This window comes from Anopheles funestus, chromosome 3RL, assembly GCF_943734845.2.
Source record: "Anopheles funestus chromosome 3RL, idAnoFuneDA-416_04, whole genome shotgun sequence".
NCBI classification, from domain to species: Eukaryota; Metazoa; Arthropoda; class Insecta; order Diptera; family Culicidae; genus Anopheles; species Anopheles funestus.
This window is the reverse complement of record NC_064599.1, coordinates 51,578,190-51,600,495: the sequence shown is the minus strand read 5'-3', so window position 1 is coordinate 51,600,495 and position 22,306 is coordinate 51,578,190. Positions and strand designations below refer to the sequence as shown.

Genomic DNA, 22,306 nt, shown 5'->3' with positions numbered 1-22,306 from the left:
TATGACGACACGAGAATATTATATAAACAGTTATATAAATTAAGGAAACGAAACAAGTAAAACACAGTCATGGTAATTGATTGGATGGGTAATTTATATTTTCTTGTTACTGTGTAAGGTTTATGTTGTTTTCATATTTAACGACAATATTCAAGTTATCCCGTGCCCTATCTCGCTATCGAAATGATCGAATTTGCTAATGAAACGAGCTACATTAGTTTTTTTTTACAATTTTTGTTTACCAAAACTACGTTCCAATACGTTCGATTACGTCTAGAAGGGAAATGATACTGAGCAACTAACAGAAGCATCATACTCTGATCTACATTTCATGTAACTGTAAACACATTAACTAGAATACTATCTACATCTTCGGTATCTGCGATATATAATAACACATGTTGTGGAAGGTCAGCAGCCAAAGAACTACGGGAATTACATGGCTTTTGCTGAGAAACAATAACTGGCTTAGCGATCTCTGATGTCTGATGATGACGGAGAATGTAGAGTCTCCTCAGTTCTATTGATTTTGCTATTTTTTTTTCTTCGTTCACGTCAATGGCGAACCGCAACACCGACCATTTTAAATAAATAAATTAACCCTAATTGCACCCATCGGTGCTGCAAGTTCACCACGCGTTGTACAGAGTTATGGTTAAGGTCGATTCTAGGCACGACAACGACGTCTTCACGTCTTCGCATTTGATCGACGCGCTAGAGTTGATGAGTTGATGATGGAGCACAATTCAAAACGATTGCCCTGCGCCGTTGCCTGGATTGAATCCAATTTGCCAATTATGGTGCGACGAGAGGGGGAGCTACGGGTATGGATCATTCGGTTTTGTTTAAAATTAATTTGTCATTTTATTTTATAGTGACGCCTTAAGATAATGGCTTGGCCTTTTTAAAGTTAAACTAAACAGACAAGAAGAAAACAGTTTACCGTGTAATGCCTCGTCGGAGATACGACTGCCTACCTATGCGCGAGATAATACGGAAAGTGAGTGAATCCGAATTAGTGCTATACACTAAACTACATTACTTTAGTTAAAACTTCTCGTACGGTGCATTAGCCAGTGAAAGCAGGTTTTAAGCTGTTTTTAGAATTCTATAGGATAATGCTGCGAATAGCGGTACATTATCGTAACCGTAATGAAGCGTCTGATCGAAACGTCCACCAGACAGAGGTCCAGCTGCTAATGGAGCTGATGATCGTGGGAACTAGCAGTAGTATCGCACTGTGTAATTGACTCCAACGGCTGCTGGCTGACGATGTGTACATTGAAGGACATTTGTTTGATTTGTAGTAATCCTCACAATACATCTGGAAGTGATACAAAACACAGCACATCGAGTTAGTGACTAACGGACATGTTGAATCCTTGTAGTGTTCATCCTCAACTCACCTTGATTAACGTCGACGACATCTTGTCCAAGAAGCCACGTGTAAACCTTGCCGTTTCGCGGCCGCACGTATTTCTGGCGGCCGTTTCCGAACAATCAAGATACTCCATGAATGAACAGCACACCCTCAGTACGTCATCCTCATCGGTGCGACTTGTCGTACGATGGTTCCGATGGCGCCCTTCATGCTGATGTTCACTTAACTCCCCGTCCGTCTGTTGCTGCCCTTGGTGTCCGTGGTGATGCTGGTTTTGGTGATCCTCGGGCTGTAACTGTTTCGTTATTGCCGTCACGGTATGATGATACCGCCGTCCGCAAACTTCATAGTCCGGCCGGACCAGCTGTAGGCAGGGTGCGTGTGAAAGGAATTCGCGCTGGTAGTCACCCTCACGACAAAGGTCTCGCACGAATTGGTTAGTGCCGTTGTACAGCTTGTTGAATCGGTTACGCTGCTCCAGGGTCATACAACGTCGCGTGTAGCTACGTATGCAGTGTAGCCCGTTATTTAGATCACTGAAATGATACAATCAATGTAACACGAGACAATTAGGAAATACGCATTGGAACAACACACCGGGTCAGTATTTATTTGTTGAAGAAATCGGCTGCTAATGGACGGCTAAAATGCCGATAATAGCGTGTCCTGATTTTGGATTACATCCATTGCGTTTTTATTGACCCGCTATTGAACCGATCACTTACGATGTACTTCGTCACGATCCTATCAATCCAATCCTTTGGCACGTGACGAACTCCACTTTCTGCTAATGGAGTTTTAAAAAACACACATGCACATTGCCGAACATTGTACCGAGACTCGAATTTATTAATGTGCAATGTATTGTACTGGAATGACAAATAAAGCCAAACTACCAAATCATTCCCGTTCTACAACTAATCTGGTAAGAGATTACCGAACGGACTTTTCCGTGTATAATTTCCTCGTACCTAACACCTTCCAACTAAAAAGTCTGAGCCGCACTCTCAACAATCTGCAATGACACTTTGTGTTAATTGCTGTTCGTTACATCCACCATCAGTTTCCTCCCCGCCAAACAGCCCTAAGGGAATGATTTATGTGCAGAACAATGGGCAAGATTTTTGCCAACGGAAAGTGTCGAGAACGAACGTACCCAAAAAGGAACACCACCAACTAACTACAATTTATTAGCGGAACGTAAACTTACGGGCATATTTTATCCAGATCCTCCTTTTTTGTCGCTATGGACAGATCCGTCGTCGATTGTATCACTTGAAATGGGCGGGCACACTTGTTCAGCTCCTCCTGGCCACAGTTATCAGCCCGTATTCTTCCAAGATTCACTGCCAAACGGGACGAGTTCCATTGTACGGTTTAGCACGGTTTACCGTGGTGTGGTCATTTAGCGTTGCGGAAGTCCGGCACACCATCAGCACACGGGACAGTCGCATGAAAAGCCCATGAAAAGAGAAAGAAAAAGAAGAAGAAAAAAGAAAATTAGAAATTGAAAGAAGTGGAACGAACCAATTAAAATGCATGTCAAAAAATAACGCTCAAAGTGTAAATTCATCGAAAGAATTTTCTCTACAGTCCTTCCCTCGTTACACCACCATCCTCCTTCCGAGACAGTACAACCCATCCGTCGCGTTTCAATGCGGTCCAGTGGTGGAAAGTTTTTCAAATTAAAAATTCATTTAGATAGGGGTGCTTTTTCCTCCCTTTCCATAGAATAGTGTCGGATCGAAGTGGACGTTGTGAGTTTAGTTTGAATGCTCAGGAACGGAAAACATGGCAACAAACTATGCTTCTTTGCAACGCTTGACCAAGATTTGATATGAAATTTCAACGTTTTTTTTTTTATCTCGCGTTTCTACCACGTCTTCGGGTTGCAACTTTGACTTCGATAATGTGGAGTTTTTAACACAAACGCATAATAAACGGATGGACGTTGGACATGAGCGAAAAAATGAATGGTTGGTTGCAAAGTTTCTTCCACCAGTTGGAAACGGGATACATTCTGAGAAAAAGTTTCATTCGCGATTCTTGGATTGGATTTTTTTTTCGCCAAAGATCGATCGAAAACTGGAATAAGTTATTGCAAATTATGGCATCTCGGGTTTTGTAGAGAACATGACATAATTTTTTTTTTGGTGTTTCAAATGTCCCTCTATCTGATCTCACTCTATTGGTGTCTGTCAGTTGTTGCAGTTCGATGCTGATTCCGATGCTACTTTGCATCGAGAACATTGCAAAAGGAGAAAATAAAAGAAATCAAACTCCATCATTAACGCTCATCTGATCGCATCCGGGACGAGGGTTCCGATTGCACCCAAGCCTTTCTATTGCATTGATCGGAAAGCAAAACCTATCGTTTGCTTATGCGGTACACGTAATCAAAAATATGGAAACGGAAGGTATCAAAAACAAATGACAAAAATAAGGTTTTGCTACCAGTTTGCAAATAAAAGACATAATTTCAATCTAAAATTTTGCAGTATTTTATGAAACTGTAATAATTTTATAGTGAGGGAAATTTTTTAAAAAATCAAACAAAATTAAATTTAATCATTATTATATAAATATTATAATTGCCCGAAATAAGGCAAAATACAAAGTGAAAATCCCATGTGAAAATTATAGTAACTGCAGTCCTATAACAATATTACAAGATGTCGTCATCTTAAAATACATATAAACAAAATAATCTTAATAATAGGAATTACCTAAATTATTATTTTTTTGTTCGTATTTTGAATAATAAATGTTAAAAAAATAATACACCGACGATTGGCTTCCCATTCTATAATATGAATTAACAATTTATGATACAACTTTCATTTTTAAAACAGAAGTTGTTTTACAAAAATAAATTGTTGCATTTTAGTAAATTAATTTGCTTACTAAGATATGTAATTTGTAATATTTCGTTCTCAATTTTAATCAACTTTTATAATAATTTTATTAAGATGTAAAAATTGGTATTCAAAATTTTTTTTCAAACATTAAGAAATTACTAAATCATACTACCTTCCAACAGTAACGATCATTATCATCTGTTTCATACCGTTTCGTAACGTTAATTTAAACTAACCAACAATCATTGCTTTTCAATTAATTCTCCATTTTCCGTAAATTCAGCACGACACCTTCCCGAACCGTTTAAGTACACGCGGTCAACCTCAACACCTCAAGAATCCCGAGAAACGGTTTGCGATTATCCTTCTGCTGTGCTTCGTGTCCGTTGCACCTTCGCGCCGTAATAATGGCGCAACAAATGCAAATGATTCTCGCCACTTCACACGAAATACCGGAGGGAAGCGGACGCGAATCCTAGGTGGATCGTTTGACAGATAATGTGTTGCATTATAATTTGTGTGCGGTAAGGTGGGCAGGGAAAGTTCTACCAGAAAGAAGCTTCGTTTGCACGTGCAGAAGATGCTATCCTTGGGGTGTTTCTGTTGGTTTTTTCCACTCGGTCGCGTCTTCACTTAGCTTTGCTTTCACTAGGGTTTTGCTTTGCTTTTCCATCGTTTGCATTTTCTTTGGATAGCACTGTCCCTGATGCTGATGAACGATGAAAATTCAGTTTCGGTTTCTGGCTTGGTTAGGCAGATTGCACGTCGTTTGGTCGATTACTGCTGCCCCTTCTCTCCCTGTTTCGAGCCGGAGTAAATTATTTTTCTACCCTTGTTGAATCCGCAAATAAGAGAGAGAAAAAAAACAAAACGCTACCCCGTTTCCGTGGATCTTCGGACGCGGTCCATTGCAGTTACTTTTGCACAGAGGATCAAGATCCCGACAGCTACAACCCCGTACGTCCGGCTTAAGCATGCTGCTATCATTTATTTAAATTTTCGCAACAATGCCCCAGCAACGTATGCAATCCGCATACCACCTGCTGTCCCTTTTGCCTCTTACGGTCTGTGGCCCCAAAATGGTTGTCGGCTGTACCTTGTTTTACCTCCAACCTTTTTTCCTCTAGCGTATGAAGCAAAGCTCCGGTTGGTGCCATTGCGTCGATCTTTCGGCTTTCCACTCGTGTGTTTTTACAGAGCGAAATGGAAAAACGGCCCGTTTTGCAGCGATGAACTGCAACCATTATTAATGAATATTCAGCACGAAACATAGCGGATGCACCCCACGGGAAGTTGTTGGCGAAATATCGAGCCGTGCCGTGTGTCCGTACCTGTTTGGGGACTATAACCAAAAAAAAGAAGCACCAAACGGACAGCCACACAGCCACAAACGTTGCTACACGGGCGAGATACAGCGTACATCTCTGCGAACCTGTGAATGCGACGAATTGCAATGAACCGGGGTTGAAATGTACCCTCAATATGGCATATCCTTACCCGGTCAGTACTTTGCCGGGTCCGGTTAAGTGTGTTCTGAGCAGCAGCAGCAGCAGTGATCTGCTGCAATTATGTGAGTCCAGTGCTTACCTTTTCTCACCCCAAAATTTCGGTCCCCAACGCGGGTTTCGTTTTGACTTGTGCAGTGGAGTAAAATTAAAATGATGCGGAAATTTAATATGCAATATGGCTAGATACAGATACACACACACACACGCTCTACACGTAAGCACAACATAATGGCACAGAATGTTGGAACTTTGTTGCGCTTTTCCTCGCCATCAGGGTGCGGTCATTTCCGAAGCAAACGTTTGTCTCGCGCTCGTCACCTCGCAGCGCGTTAGCTCTTGGCGCTCGATACATGTTGGAAAAACAACATCCCCTTTGGTGAATTCTTCAGATAGCAAAATATACCATCAACCGACCAAACAAACGGGTGCTGTTCCCGCGCGAGTTGCAATTACCGGGCGCAAGGACGGTTATAAGTAGATTAATGTATCAATGGTTGTCAGGGAGATTTTAATTACTGAAGTCATAACATAGAAAGGATCACTTTGAATGATAATTTGAATAACAACACACAACGGCGCACAGGCGGTAGAATAAAAATATCCCGTGACACTCAAACGAAGAGTGAACCTATTTATCAAAAAGTGCAAAAGCACATTCGTTCACACATTTTCATTAAGCCGGCGGAGAATATTGTTTGATGTTAAAATAATACATTGAAAATCAATCATTTGGTGCACTTCAGATTATGTTCGTTTATTGGAAAATAAATTATAAGCATTTAATAGCTCATTCAACATAAAGTATGTGTTCCATTTTTTAAGCTTTCATTTTTTACTGTCAAGCATTTTCAAGCATTATTTGTTTGAATTGCTTGTAAACATATGCTTTAAGAAATAGGATTGAAAGTATAATGATGCTTAAAGCGCCCAAATGCAAAGCAATAAAGCAAAGGAAATTTAAAAAACGGTTTGACACAAAGAACCTCTTTTAATCATTTGCCCCCAAGTAATTGAAACCATTTTGAAATGGTTTATGATTCAATCTCTTTTGTAAAACAAAAACTAAATAAATAATTTCAAAATCATACATCGTTCTTTAATGCTCCATAAAGTAGAAAATAAAATAATAAATCTTTTAGCAAAACTAATTAAACAGAACAAAACTCATAAAAATGTAATCCATCATAATGCTGACATCAAACACATTCTCCAAACATGGTAACGTTTCATAGTGGGTTGGTTTAGCGTAGCCAAACAAAACGCCATCTAATCATCATCCCTATCACCTGATCGTTGGGCAAACAACTACTCTACAATTTCAAATAATGCCACAACCATAACCGCACAATAGGAACTAATGGAAAAATATATATCACAACAAAAATGTTGTGGTCATTAGTGCACCAGAGCTCATCAGCTTAGTTTGCAACATAATCGCACAGGTTGGTCACTAAACCGAACAGTAAACACCCAAGCTCAACAACACGATCCATTGAATCAACGTGCGTTGAATATCGGCTTCAGTTCATTTGATTTTGTATAAAATATTTCCACCCAGTTGGAACCTGTGTTGAGTATCGTTGGTTCGGGAGGAAGATTTTCAGTAACTGTGCCCACTCTCTTTTAGTTGAAGCATGCATTAGGGGTTTTACTGACGTTGGATAGGCGGAAGAAACGAAGCAGAAATATTCACGCTGGACAGATATAGTTTTGCATATTCAATGCCATCACGCTAATGCACGAATGATGAGCGAATGTTGCATTTGCCAAACCGGATCGGTAAAGGAGTCGTTGCAATTGAATCACAAATCACGTCACCATCGTCAAGGGACAATTACAACAAACTAGTGAAGCGTGCTTGCGTTGCACCATGTTCCTCACGCTTTGCCGAGAAACTCCGGGCCGGTTCTTGCTTCGGGCCGGCTGGGAAAGCTTTAATATGTTGCTTGAACCCCTTGTCCTCTTACTACTAGCCAGCCACAATCGAACTCAACTGACCACAAAGTTCATCCTTTGCATCGTTGCACAAACACAAACATCATCCCTGGTCCTGGTCACTTTCCTTCCACGCACTCTGTGCCTTCTCGTTGTTTACCGGTATATAAACCAGCGCAAAGCAAACATTTGCACACTGTTCTGCTTCATAGTATCGAATGTTATCGGGGAGGGAAATCATGAAGTCTCGTTCGCATACCAATGGTCTCCGTCATGGTTTTCTCTTTTTGCCGCACCCCACCCCCGGAAGATACTTTTACAATGGAGCAGTAGAATTTAAATCAATTGCTCCATACACCGCAAACAAATCGTTCCAGCGGGTCGTCTAAAGCGTCGCATCTGCTCTGCCCCCCACACTGTGCTACGTGGGAAAAGTCACTCGTCCACCTCGTCACCTCGTCTTGCTGCTTCATTTTTTTTTCCAAGCAAAAGTTTCCACCACACAACGGTACAGCGATCGGGATCCGTCAGAGGAACAAATGCGCCTAGCTGTATGCAAACTGCGCCCCATTCTTCCTTTAATGCGGTGTTGCTAGTGCGGTGAAACGGACACCGTGTTTGTGGTTTGCAATCGAACAGCAAAACAAACAAACGGTTAGATGTGAAATAAATTTAAATGCAAGGATCTTGCGCCACCTTCTAGTGGCTTCAAAACTGGTCCGTTTGTGTGTTTGTTTATCACTGGCAGCATACCGGTTGATCCTGGATAATGGTAGCGCAATCCAGTACAGCTCCTTAGCTGAGCTTTCGGAAAGGATAAACTGACGCAACTACGGTGATGTGATTAAAAGCTACCAACCGTAGGTCAGGGTTTACCAGGTGACACTGCTTCGCAAAAGATTCAAGAAACCTCAACGAACGTTACGCTGCAATTTGAATACCAGGCGTACTTTTTGGAAAACTTTTGCAGCTAACCTGCAAAGTGCAACTGTAGAAATTGTTTGTCTTTCTGTTTGTCGTGTTGAACTTCAGCAAAGCGCTGTAATGGTACGGTATTGCGGTGGAAGTTGGCCTTGAAAAGAAAACTTTTTGCCCCAACCTGGAATGGGTCGTGTAATTGAGGTCAGCTTTCGTTACCAGCGATAGGGTTTTGAATGCTTATAATACCTTTAACCACATTAAGCACCGGCTGTAATCCTTTATATCGGGCGATTTGATCTATAAAGTGAAAACAAGGCAGAAGAATAGAATGGCAAGCCGCCACAACACCACAATCTAATTAGCCAGCAAACTCCGTCTATAATATTTATGATACGGTGTAGAAAACCCATTTCACACCTACCGACCGGCTCTTGTATATAGTTTTGTAAAAAAAATAGAATATCGTTCACAACGTAAATGAAAAAAAAACGCTTGATCGTAACCATTTCCCCGTTGGAATTGTGTTACGTTTTTTACTTCTTTCTTTCACCGGTTGGCTACCAAGCTGCCAAGGATCAGATACAGCGTGGCTTAAGCCTTTGCAATGAGAAGTGGCCTCACGCCAACTAAAATGCAAGGAAAAATCTACATTTAGGCGCTGCTAGAGTGACGCTATCCTGGTACAACCGAATGAAAGCAAGCAACTTAAAAACGAGTAACGGTTTAACGATGAAACAGGATCGTTTTAATACCGACATCTCATTTTTTCCCACTTCCTTCCGCTTTTAATTCTAAGGTTTTTTTAAACTCTCTTCTAACTAACCATTTTAGTGGCCTTTTTTATTCCCTTTTGCTTTCTTGCATAAAACATCTCCTGGTTCTAGAGGGTAGTATCAAGCATACAAAAAAAAAACGCAAACTAGAAAACTTTTACCCGGTTCCATCCTTGCCATCCTTTTTACCTGCTACCTGTATTGCTTTCGAATAACAGGATGGATATGTTTTCACATTCTGCTCTCATCCGGATCTTCAGATCGCAGCCAAATTGCCGCAAAAAATCCTTCTACACCTGCGTTCCGGTCGCTTCACCAACATCACCCACCTCACACTCACCTTCGAAGCACCCGGACCTCAAAATAGGGTTGCATGTTAATCGTTTTCGCCCTGGCGTAAACCATTTCCGTTTTGGTGATTATGGTTTTTGCTTGCTGCTGTGTTCTATCTTTTTTTTGGTATTTTTTTTTTGTTTTAGTTTCAAACATGAAGACAAACCGGTACCGGTGAACCAGCACAGACAAGCCTATTACTTTTGAAACTTTACGAACTTGTGAGGAACCATACCACAAACAAAAAACAAAAAATCAAGCAGAGTTTGCTTTTTTACACCTCACCAACTCACGTTTAGTGGCAAGTCATGGCGATTAGCTATTCATCACCATTTGGTGTATGGCAGTATAGCAAAAACATTGGAAAGAAAGGAAAAAAATGAGATGCATAAATAAATGTTTTCCTTCACCTTTAGCCTTTTAATGAACCTGAGCAATTTGTTACAATGTTAAAATAATTTCATTTTAAATATGTAATGTTGAGTAATGGCATTCAATGGCAAATTAAAACAAAAAAAAACAAAAAACCAAATCACACCAAAGCAAGGATTTATGTTGATAAAGGATCTGTAAATGACTAACAAAGCAATACAAAAACCTTCACCACGTACGTCCAGTACTGGTTTGGCTCACCCCAATCTCACCCCAAAAACCGGAAGAGCCAAACAGAGCCGGAAACACATGTGGCTCTCAACACCGGCAAACGGATGTACATGTCGACAGAGCGAACCCATCGCACTGGTCGTCGTACCGCTACTAAACGGCTTTTGTGCCTTTTTCTTTCACTCGCTTCTTCCACTAACGTGGATTATCTTTTCCGCTCTAGTTCGGGACCACGATACACGACTACCTAGGCATTCTTCAGCAAGGCGATAGTGCTGCTGCTTGTTGCAAATTCGTCGCGTCCCGTACCGTTTGCTGCAGGTGCAGGATGTAAACTTAATGCATAAATTATTAATTTGCCACATCATGCGAAATGGAAGGGGGCGAGCTTTTGGGGTGTATGCGAGCAGGGGAAGTTTGGATTTGGACCGTCAAGGTGTCGTCGAGAAGCAAATTGCAACGAACGGTCGGTTTTCGGTTTGTGTCACGCTGGGTTCTGGGTTTTGCAAACGAGATGTTTTTTTTTCGTCATAAGCGGTTTTGCGTTCCAATTGCGTTGCAGATAATAATCTATGGCTGCTGTTAGAGATAATTTTCCGTGTTTTGTTTGCACTGTTATTTGTGCTAAAAATGGTTCCTGTTAATTTTTAATCCTTCGCGAAACCGGTGTTGCAAAGTGTTGGGGCTTTTTTGTTCTATTTTTTTTGTTGTTGCACAGAACACAAAGAGTATAAAAGAAAAGCAGTGGCTTTTCTTGATGGTAAAGTAATCCTATTAGAAAGCATTATACTCATAGAATGAAATGTAAAAAAAATCTTTATTGCACGGAAACTGAGGAAAACATTAACGCGACTGACCACTGGAATTTTTATTCTTGGCTTTTTAAACGCTTTATTTTTAATCTTATGCCACTGCTGCTTTAATGAGAAGAAATATATTTAAAACAGTACAACCATTTGCAGCTCACTATCTGTTCAAACATTTTAAGAATTTCTCAACAACCTAACCACGCATGCAATTCGATCATCGAATGGAGACGCCTGGTATTTCACAGAATGCTGACCACTTGTTTCGTCCCTTAGTATTTACCTCAACTTGCCACCACCAACTCTAATCCCTGATTGTCCACTTCGAACGTGATTTAAACTGTGCAGAAGCAAATTCTACCCATCCCGATACACAACGGATGTCGTCCAAATGTAGCATTGCGTTGCTGTGGCATTGTTTCCAGCCCGCCGCCACATTCCATTCTAACACGCGAACATTTCAAGCATGCGATTAATTTGTAGTAATTTCAATCTAATTGTCATTAGCCGCACCATGGCCATTGGCACATCTGTAAGGTTGAGTTTTGCTTCCGTTAAATTTGTACCATATTGAAACGCTTAGCAAAACCTGGAATCCTTTTGTTATCGAACTACGAAGTAAACACATGCGCCAGGGGTCTGTTTTCCCACTTGTTGACACCTGCTCGGAAGCGAAAGGCTTTTCACTTTTCACCGGTGAGAATTATGGTGTAAACGTGCAGCCAGCGTACCGTCAAGGCTGGTTGTATGCATTAATTATCTTTTGCGATACGAATATTTCCCTAATCTATTTCCAATTTGAGCAACGGAAGTATGCGTACATACTTGAAAAGTGTGAGGAACATGAGAGTTAAATGGTGTATAATATACAGCAGCGTTTGTAGAAAGCATGTCCATAGGAAAAACGTTGTTCGACTGTTAAAGACTGTAAATTATGTCCATTACACAGCTCCAAACGGACACGCCAAACGGGATAGTTGGCAGTATGGGAAAAGCCTTCAAATCCTTTCTCTTGCCGATGTAATTGAATAGAGCAGCTTGAATGTATTACTCAACGCGTCTCGTTCAAGTCCATCAACGTGCAAGGTGCACAGTGTAGTTGCATCGAAGCGGCAGAACATATTCGCATTGAAGCACCAGAAGCAATTGCTTCGTATATTATATTGTTAAAGACTGGCGGACGTGATTCTTATACTGAGAGAGCATTCATTTTATTTGAGACAAGCTTTACCACGCAAGATTTTAAATTTATTGCAACAATTTACAAATGATATTAAAATTTAAGTAACTTTAATATATTTTTCACCATATTCCATGATGGTTAAACAACCTTTATCTTTATTTTTCGATGCAATAGTATAGTTTCATATGGATCTGCTCTGAATCGTTTCCTTTCGTACAATGTTGCAAGAAGATCTGTCATGCAAAATTAAAAACTAGGCCACATGTCTTGAATGATTCGCTGTCTTCGAAGGCTATTAATACTAACATACAACATCACATGCGCATTTTTGGCAGGTTTTCCTTGCTGGCGACTCGATATCGAAAGGAATAGGGATAAAAATAGCATAAATTGTTTACAGTATTAGAAGTAAGAAAATTATCGGCAGCAGCAATCCAATCACATATTTTTTTTTTCATTCGTTTTTAAGATGAAATTTGTCTTTTTTCATTTTAAATGAAGTCAAATAGAAATCAATTACTATTCGATTCTTCCTCTCGAACAAACAGATCAATTAGCACCGATTTACTCCAACAAACGACGGGCGGACACGTGCTTCAAGTTGCAAATATATGTACGAACAATGAGCAAAACACAGCACGATGTGACGTACTTTGTTGTAGTAAAATTGCACTTTGTCCTATTCTACGACGTAGACAAATATGTTTACTGGTACGGTGAACGTATTCCGGATTTTTTGAAAATTATACAACCCTAACCTACGCCATCGGGTCACATTTTTGCCAAGCCAATAGTCTAATGTCGCTTGTCAAAACCATGTCATCGCAAATCATCCGCTTCTTGTTGAAAAATTCTCTGTAACCAGATTTTTTATAACAAAATTGTTTTTGGTTTAAAAATAGTTCCATCCATCGCTTCGTTTCCTAACGTTTAGTAGTTGACTGTTGAACGTCGTACAGACAAGCCGGTTTGTTGAGCGTGCTCTAATTATATCAGGCAATTTTCTGACCGTCGGACGAGCTGTTTCTCTTGCAAACTTCCTTCCCAACACACTACCAACGAATGGTAACGTTTCAACCATCCCATAGGAACTCAATCAAGGCACACAACAAACACAATAAAAGCTTTGCTTGTTTTTTATTGCGGTAAGATAAGCCATAAATACTCGCAACGATTAATTAAGCAAGTTAAATCGATGGATTAGCGAGTTAATACCTCCCGGAAAGGATTGTAATTTTAAGAATAGGTGTCACTGTCTACAACCGACAATTGATCAAACCAGTTCAACCAGCCGGCATTGGATTAGATAGACATTACAAAATAATTACCAGATAAGACGATCAGCCTGACGTTACACTTTATCGATAAGAGTGACTTAAAATAAGTGAGGTAGCTTTTCAGATAGGATATTTTGTTATTTAATCATTTCATTTCGAATAGCAAAAATCATAATAATTGCTGTTAGAAATAATCGAATTTAATTAATAAATAAATTATTTTTTCAACGTAGTTTATTCAGAAATAGAGTTATAAAAAATATGAGATAAATTTTGGCCCACATGGACATATTACACATAAAAAAACAATAATTACTAAAATTTCTTTTTATTTTAAACATATGTAATCTCATAAATTTTTATTTAATATCCAATATGACGGTATTCGCCATATTGTCAATGGAATCATTTATCTTAAATGTATAATCCTTTACAATAACTAGTTAAGGTAGGTCAAATCCATCAATGATTTTTGTAGTGCTATACTCTTCCAACAGCGATGTTGCATCCCATCAATGAGACATCACGGTGTAACGTTAGCACTCACGGCATGATCAGTTCATCAGCGCGCGTAACGCGTTGTAACTCACGATCATCTCGTACTCGAAAACAAACCGATCCGCACTGCACTAAACCGCGTGGCGCATGAGACGATCTCCGATGTGCATCGGACCACGACTGAACTCAAATTGGCGCGTCGTAGCCATCTAATTAAAGCATCGTTTCAATATTCGTACGATCGCGATCGCGCTTTAACACACTTTTCCGCTATATAACTTCACTGTGCCTGATGCACACGCGGCATTCCGTCTGAAAATGATAAAAAGAAGTGGGGTAACGTAACGAGATGGTGTGTGTAGTGTGTGTATGACGGCCCCGAATATCGTACGATGTATTTCCACCAATCAGCAATGGGGGCTCGTCAAAGATTGCACACACACGTATATGTCGACGCACACTTCAGCGAATTCCACGTGCAAGGTTAGGTTACCACACCTGACGCATTCATGATCGAATGCTCGTCCAAAGACGAACCGGAATAAACTGACTCAGAATGGGCAGAACAAAAACAGGCTAAGCAAAAGCGTCAAATTATTGACGTAACGTCCTCTTCGGAAGACTTCTCAGTTCTGGCATGAGATATGATTCTTCCGTAGCGTAAACGCTGTTCGTACTCACGTAGTTTTTTGATGATTTTTGTTTTGAGTACCTTCGTTCGCCGTCACTTCGCGTTGGTTGTCGAACTCAGCAAGCAACGTTCATTGACGTAAATGCCCTCGCTGCCTGCAGTACTTCTGGTATGGCGAAGGGTGAAGCCACGATAAATACAAGACCGTGCAGCTGTGCTCGTCACACAATTTGGGGCCTTGTGTGGTCGAGCCCACAAAAAATGGGTCTGGAATGCGGCAACAAGAAGGTTGCAATTTTGACAGTTACAATTTTCTTTTCGGGTCAATGCCAAACCAATGACTTGCTACGCATATCCGCCCAACTAGATGCGGATTGGGTGGTAGAAACCTTACACATACTACGTAGTTTCTTGCCAAGTACCTTATGGGCGATGAGAATATGGACATGCTGAATTAACTCAATTAAACTCAATTGGAGTGATTGACGCAGTAGATTTTCTCATCAAAGTTTTTTTTCTTCTTCGGTCAATGTACAGCACTATATTCCTTAAGGAAACGTTTTTTCGGTTGTAACCTTCTATTTTTTAAGTTCTTATGAAATGAATTAAATATAATTAAAAAAATCTAAATACTCGAGATTTAATCATTTATTCCAAATTGAAACGATCTCTAAACGGAAGAATGCTTAGTGTCTATACATTCTATTTTAAAATGTTTGGTTTATTGATATTTATCGAGATATTTCATTATTCCATAATGTTTCATTAGTTTATTTACTCACTATGTGAAACTAATTTTGCTTGATCGCATTGACGTAGGTAATCGTTCCTGTTGCTACTCTTTTTTCCCCAACTTAAGAATTATTGAAGGTTTTGTTTATTCTCATTATATTGGCATCATCATGGCAATCAAAAAGTGTTGATCAATGGAGAAATATAATGTAAAAAAGTACTCGGAAACGATTGAAGGAAGAAAAAAGCTGCACGATCAACAATCATTGAAAGCAAAAACTGCCTCAACATTGCCATCCTTCATTCAAGATGTGTTAGCTTTTGCGCAAATCACGCCACATACTCGTCACCCAGGATCGTCGCAGTTCTATTTTGCAATCTCAGTAAAATCTTCTGAGGGCATAGTGTTTATGCACGGTGGGGTGATGCTGTCTGTTTTGCAGTTAGAAGGTTATTTTCAGTCGCAATCACTTCACAAACGAAAGATGTAAACAAAAACCTACAAATCTCAGCATCTGCAAAGCCGAAAAAGCTAAGCGAAGCAGGAAGTCAATGCGGAACCACCGAATGGTGCGTAACAATGCGCAATGTATGCGGTTTAGAGTTTTTTTTTTTGGGTTGGTTTATTTACTAGAATTGTCGCACCTATCGACGTTACCGTGAAAGGAAGTTTACTTTGAAATCTTTTTAGGGAAGAAAATAATAATAATATATCGATCGGACAAACGATCGTTTACAATATGTCTTTCCTTATGTACTTTTCAACTATAAATTGCTTTACCTTTAAAGTGACAATTACCATATTGATGTATCTTTAGTATTGACAGTTAATTGAGATGCCAAGCGATATAATCTCGTGCATTAGATTAGCATGTGATAGGACGCTAACACGTGATCAAAGTATACAGCCCTTGTAGCAAAGTGATCCACCTCGAACTAGTGAACGCACCTTCGTAACTGGTTTGATCGACATGGCTATACGATCATCCATCATAACAAACCGATCACGCTAAAAAGTGCCACGTGTTGATACGTAAGAGTTGTTTAACATGGACTGAAATACGCATTATTTGAGCGATCGATGCGATTTTGAAGGTCGTCGTATACAATGCATATTGAACACCATCACCACCAGAACACCAGAATTACCATGTTCTGGTGGGATCTTAAGTTGGTCTTTTGATGAATAACTTTACGTTTATTTCCTTGACCATATACCATCGGATCGATGACTTTTTTTCTAGAGTAGAATAGCATGAAAACTAGTTTCAAGAGCCACCTGACCATGAGAATGGCCTTTTCATTCAAAACGGAATGTCATACGACATCAGCTATCTTATCTTCTCCACTCAGACATACTTTGGTACTGGTGGATGGTATTTGTGAAGTGATTTTCTCATTTTTGCTTATTCAAACTCTTTGGAGGAAATTAGCGAGAACAGGCCTCGTTCTCTCGGGATGATTTAGTTTCTAATCTTTCTAATAACTTAAATCAACAGATGATCTAGTTCCTGCCAGTTAATGTGACCGACCTTGGCCTGCGAAACTTCTGAAGCTTCGCATCAACACCGACGTCTCGCTTCGGTAAGTATTAAACGAACTTGCCACACGCAACTCGTTCCGAACGTATTGTGAGATCGTGGTAGACGTGAAAGGGAGTACTGGCCAAAAAGCGGAACAAGCAGCTTATTACCTGCACAACGTGTCCGATCGGAAAGGTGGGTGCTGTATAAAGCTTTAGCAGCATTGTGGTGTTTGTGCAAGGTAGTTTTGCAACTTCAACATTTCGCACGGTGAGTAATAGTAGGGACATTGTTTCTATTGCTAAATTGTTAAAGAAAACATTTAACAGGTGTGTATACGCTGCAACAAAATTATGTTCGACGCTTGTAAATATTGCTTTAAGCTTTTTTTTTAATGTTTAAAATAGATTATATTTAATGCGATCAAACTTGAGTATAAGATAAATTTACCAAAATTACTCTGTAAGCTTTTCCGTCTATCGCAACATTATGTCTCCATTGTGGCCAGGTTCTCAGGTAGCTTTGCCGCCTCTATGGTAAACTATACCAACGCAAAGTATATACCTCACCTGTTGTCTCTATACACATATCTTCATATTCCATAGCAAATCGAACGGTACTGAAACCCAACAACAAACGGCTGAGAATTACATTCACCGATATCCACACCGCTATGCAATGGATCAGGAGTGCGAAAAAAAATCTGATACCGCACCTAGCGAAAGTTGCACACTAATGTCTGAGCCGTCTGGGTGCGCAAGGGCGTGCTGCCCTAACCTGAAAAACATAAGCTGCATCGTTTAAAAGGAAAAAGGGTAGCGAAAACAATACACAGCCCGCACAGTCTTTCTGCCGACGCGCGCATTTTGCAGCCATAAAGCCAACTTCAAACGCTTGGGGTCTTCCTTTCACAGTCTCATGGGTGTTATGTTAAATTCCAACCCGCTGGAAACATTTTCTGTTGATTCAGGTGAGTTGCCACAGCGTGACGTCATTATATCGTACGATTTGCTGGGAGGGTTGCGATTGGCTGTTTGGTATCATTCAGCAGCATACAGCATTCCTTTCCTTTTCGCCACAAGTCTTCTTCGTCTTTTGCTATACGTTTTTTTTTCTTTTCGAAACCTTTATTGGTCACTGACTCGCATTCATTATCGAACGAGTATCGGACGAGCTCGATTATGCAGCCCTGGCGGTCAGCTTCGGATTATACAGGTACGATTGTCGCTAAAACTGTCTGCCGATGACTCTTAAGTCGGTACCGACAGTTGGTGTGCGAAAGACTTAACCTTCCGCTTGTATGACACCGAATTCGTTGGCGATTAGCCAGAGCACGAAATTAAAACTGATTGCCAGTTGCGAGTTGCCTTTTTGGCACGTTGTATTTGGTGTGGTACTGTGTATATACAAACGAAAACAAACATTTTAAGACAACTACAACATCAGCAAATATGGAGAAGTGGAGTTTCTAACTACTCCTCGATCCCACATGTTGGTTTGTATTTAATTAGCAGAATTATTATTCATTCATAACATTCTTAGTGAAAGAAACAGCGATTAGCGCACACTCTTACATAAAAGAAAGATCGATCGCTATTCAAGTAATCACGTGAGGATTTTCAAGTGATTAAAGTAATCGTTTATTGCTTATTGCCAATAATAAAAAAAAAACTTCAAAGAAACAAGGTATTTACCGCTAGTCTGATATAATACTGTTTTTGCTCAATATCATTACAAGTTTCATCCCACACTTGATTTGTGTTATTTTCATTAGTATTATTATTATCATAATAATTTATTTGAATACCTCTTGGAGATCTGACCCAAGGAATTGACCTAATCTAAGGTAAACAAAGGGAAGAAGTGTCACGAAGACGGGAGGGGAATTCAGATACAGGAGTTCCGAATTCAAACAGATGATGTGCATCATTAAAGGTTGAAAGTGCTCTAAGAATAGGGTAATTCTGGCCATGGCAATGATTCCAATTCGTCTGGTAGTTTACCGACGGACTAGCACTAACTGACACTGAACTAACTGACACTGAACTAACGGCTTACTTTCGAGTGAATAAAATTGAACAGACAATTTAAAAATGACAAATCACAAATCCAGAGATTTGCATCGCTTCCAAGAAAAAAGAAGTGAGAATCCCTCTTCAATTATTTGTTGTGCGCGGTGCAAACCGAACATATCGCATGTACAAAGTTGGTATTTCTCAGTTCACGCCTTCGCGAACGCCTTAGTCATAGTCCTACATGTCTCGATAGATTATAGTAAGTAGATGTGTTAGATTTTAAGGACAAATTCGTTAAGTCATATCTGTGTAATATAATTAAGTTTCAAATTAACAATTAAAAAAAAATCTTTTCAAAAATAAAGTAGTAACATTAGTAAAAGAAAGATTTAGAAATTATAAACACATGTACTCGCTATCACCACTGCTATGTGATTGATCATATGACTATACCGATACAATAATGCTACAAAAATGTGAATAAGTGTTCTTATCAGTACCCAATGGCCTTATGCTCAAGTGTTTGCACCGTGGGATACCCCAACAGGTAAGAAGTATGGGAATATTGGGTGACGTTGAAGTATGATTGATGTAGGATTTCCAAACTCAATTGAATTGCGTGGCGTGAGCGGCTGATTGTGTTCGAATGATGATTATACAACAGATCGTACGATCCTTTGATTTTTGTGGAGGTGGTTACAATGCAAAATAATAATTCCTACGAGTGACACCATTGTCGGTTTCCTTCATTGTTCAATTAATTAGGCTTCTTAACTACTTGAATGGCTTCAATAATAACGGTTCATTCCTGGAATTTAAGTTTGTTATACTCCGTATTTTTGCATTAGCTTGTTCTCATGAGTTTGTGAGAATAAAAATCATAAATGGTCAACCAAGCTTTCAACTCTATCAATCTATCTCGAGCAAGCATTCCTCAAAACCGTATTCCTTAAAATGTTAACCCACTTATTACTAGTCTACTGAGCGAGTCTTTTGCACGACGCATAAGCCTCGAACAGCCTGAATTCAAACAAACTTCGCAAATATTTGGTATAATCATGTTGGGGGTAGAAAAAAGCAGGGATAAAACTGGGTATGCAAATATCATCACATGTAACAGTTTTTTTTATTGAACACCATATACAGCCACCTTTTTTTGGGACCGCAAAAAAACTCGAAGGCCTTGAAACTGCTTTGGACCGGATTTAAGGCAATATGACATATTTATCACTTCGTCTGATGAACTCTGCTGGTTTAGCAGGTTGTGGCGAGTTGAGATGATAGTGGGTATTGCGTTGCAGATGACGGTTGGAGATAAGATAAAGTTTTCCTATATATTTTACACATTTGTCAAAAAATGTTTGTAACAAATTAGCATGAAATGATTCAAAGAAATTCCAAGCAGGTTTAAGTAGTTCATTCATTTATGCTAGCACAATATTGACACTTACCGGTTATAAATACTGTTATCACTATGCAAAGCCTATTGTAAAATGTACTAAAATCGGTCAATACAGGAAGCATATTGCAGGAAGCTTTTGCTATTGCTGGGTTGTTTTCTATGCACAATATCACTTTCCGATGCTGCAATCACGTTTTACTATCACGATATCAATAGCGTAACTTTTGGATCGGTATTTTTACTTTTTATCTCACTTCAACCACATAAATTCGGCACACTTACACAACGTTCGTTTAACACTTTTCTCTGGTAGCGATAGCAAATCATAAGGAATTCATGTGATTTCCAATCGATTCACGGTAACTACTGGCGTCCGTTTGCTCACTAAACGACCAGTGTGATGCTTTACACCGACTGCTTTTTATTTTTATGGCTTCTAATAGTTGACGGTCTTCACTAGTACGACTGCACGTACGCGAAAATAGTTGTCAGTATGTAATGGAACTTTAATCCATCTCTGATCGCAACAGCAGACAGAAACGTTTTTGAAAGAATCGTCCAGGTTATCAATCTACCATCCGTTTTATGTTTCCGCTTATGATGCTAATATAGTCGAGAAGCCGTTATATTTTGAAATATTTACCGTACAACGGCCGGATGTCTGATGTTAAGTATATTTCAACTCGTGGCGTTATCAACCGTTCGCAACGACAGCAGTCTGCTTACTGATTTTCGTGTTTGTTATGAACGGACGACGGTTGGTATCGGCGGTTGAACGAGAAATGAACCTGATGAAGGCTGTTTAAATTCAATGCTAACCGAGTTCATGAGACAAGTCTTGAGATCGTGAAACATTTTCGAAACACTTCCGTGTAACGTCTATTTGGATTTCAGAAGACAACACAACTTTGTTCGATATTTTGCTGTAGATTTTGCTGTTTTGTAAGCAAATATAAAATAAGAAAGAACTAGCAATGCCTTTGTAAAGTGTCGTTTGGTGTCAAATTTTAGTAAGTAAGAAGGCACACCGAGGCTAATTAAAAGGCAAAAAATATTGTGCTGACATTTGTGAGCAAAATTATTACACTCGTGAATATAACATTATTATAGGTTTTATGGTCACTCACAATGAATTAATATCAGGTAGTGGTTTTGACACCCCTGCCGGGGGTTGAATGAATCTCCGTTTCATGTTGCACGATACGAAAATTTGTTGCGTAGCACACCAACCTTGCTTTCAAATGAGCAATTTTAAATTTTCTTTTCATAAATTTAATCTTTTTTTAACATAAATCGAAGCATTCACCAAGATGTCTTGGAGTGTAGTACATTAGGTTTGTTGTAGTTATGATTCATATTTATAATTCTATCATTGAATATTCAGTAGTGTAAAAGATTCGGTGAAACCTGGCTTAATGTTAAATTTGTTGTTTGTACATTAAGTGATAAATCAAACCATATTTCGCTTTCTTCGCTTACATTATAAGTAAATGTTAATAGATAAACTATTCTTAAATTAACATTTTAGTATTCTAATGTAAATTTTAAGTATTCAACTTTCCATGTTGAATATTTTATCTACTTGCAAATATGCTAGACACACTAAATGTCAGCAAAACAGCCTAATTTGATATACGCACTTGAATGCTGGTCTTCTGTCAACGTTATCATCAGTAATGCATAACTATCCAAAAAGTTAGCATGGAACATGTCCGCTCGATTCAAGAAATAGCTGACAATTAAACGAAACCATAATCGTTTGCTGTTGACATTGTGTAGCAGGTTTCTCTTTCTCTCCCTCTATCTCTCGCGCTCTCTCTGTCTAAAGACTGAAGCACCAAGTGTAAAAGCTGCCACTTTAAACTCACTGCCTCCCACAACAGATGTGTTGTACTGATTGTATCGATGGTGGGAGACATCATTCTGA

At 39.4% G+C, this 22,306-nt stretch overlaps 1 protein-coding gene across 1 annotated transcript; it reads right to left on the bottom strand.

Moving 5' to 3' along the window:
• Positions 1 to 73: 73 nt before the first annotated feature.
• Positions 74 to 21,143, bottom strand: LOC125769662 (uncharacterized). Its single transcript, XM_049438470.1, has 4 exons — positions 20,429 to 21,143; positions 2,592 to 2,727; positions 1,407 to 1,917; positions 74 to 1,324 (listed from the first exon to the last, which is right to left on the bottom strand). Exons 1-4 carry the CDS (start codon positions 20,499 to 20,501, stop codon positions 1,139 to 1,141), a joined length of 906 nt encoding a protein of 301 aa, XP_049294427.1. The 5' UTR covers positions 20,502 to 21,143; the 3' UTR covers positions 74 to 1,138.
• Positions 21,144 to 22,306: the final 1,163 nt, after the last annotated feature.

Coding starts and splice junctions, on each gene's coding strand:
- LOC125769662 (XM_049438470.1), bottom strand. CDS start 20,501: ATGCTTCCTGTATTGACCGATTTTAGTACATTTTACAATAGGCTTTGC. Junction 1,918..2,591: donor GATCTGGATAAAATATGCCC/GTAAGTTTACGT, acceptor GTATCATTTCAG/TGATCTAAATAACGGGCTAC. Junction 1,325..1,406: donor TGTCGTCGACGTTAATCAAG/GTGAGTTGAGGA, acceptor TATCACTTCCAG/ATGTATTGTGAGGATTACTA.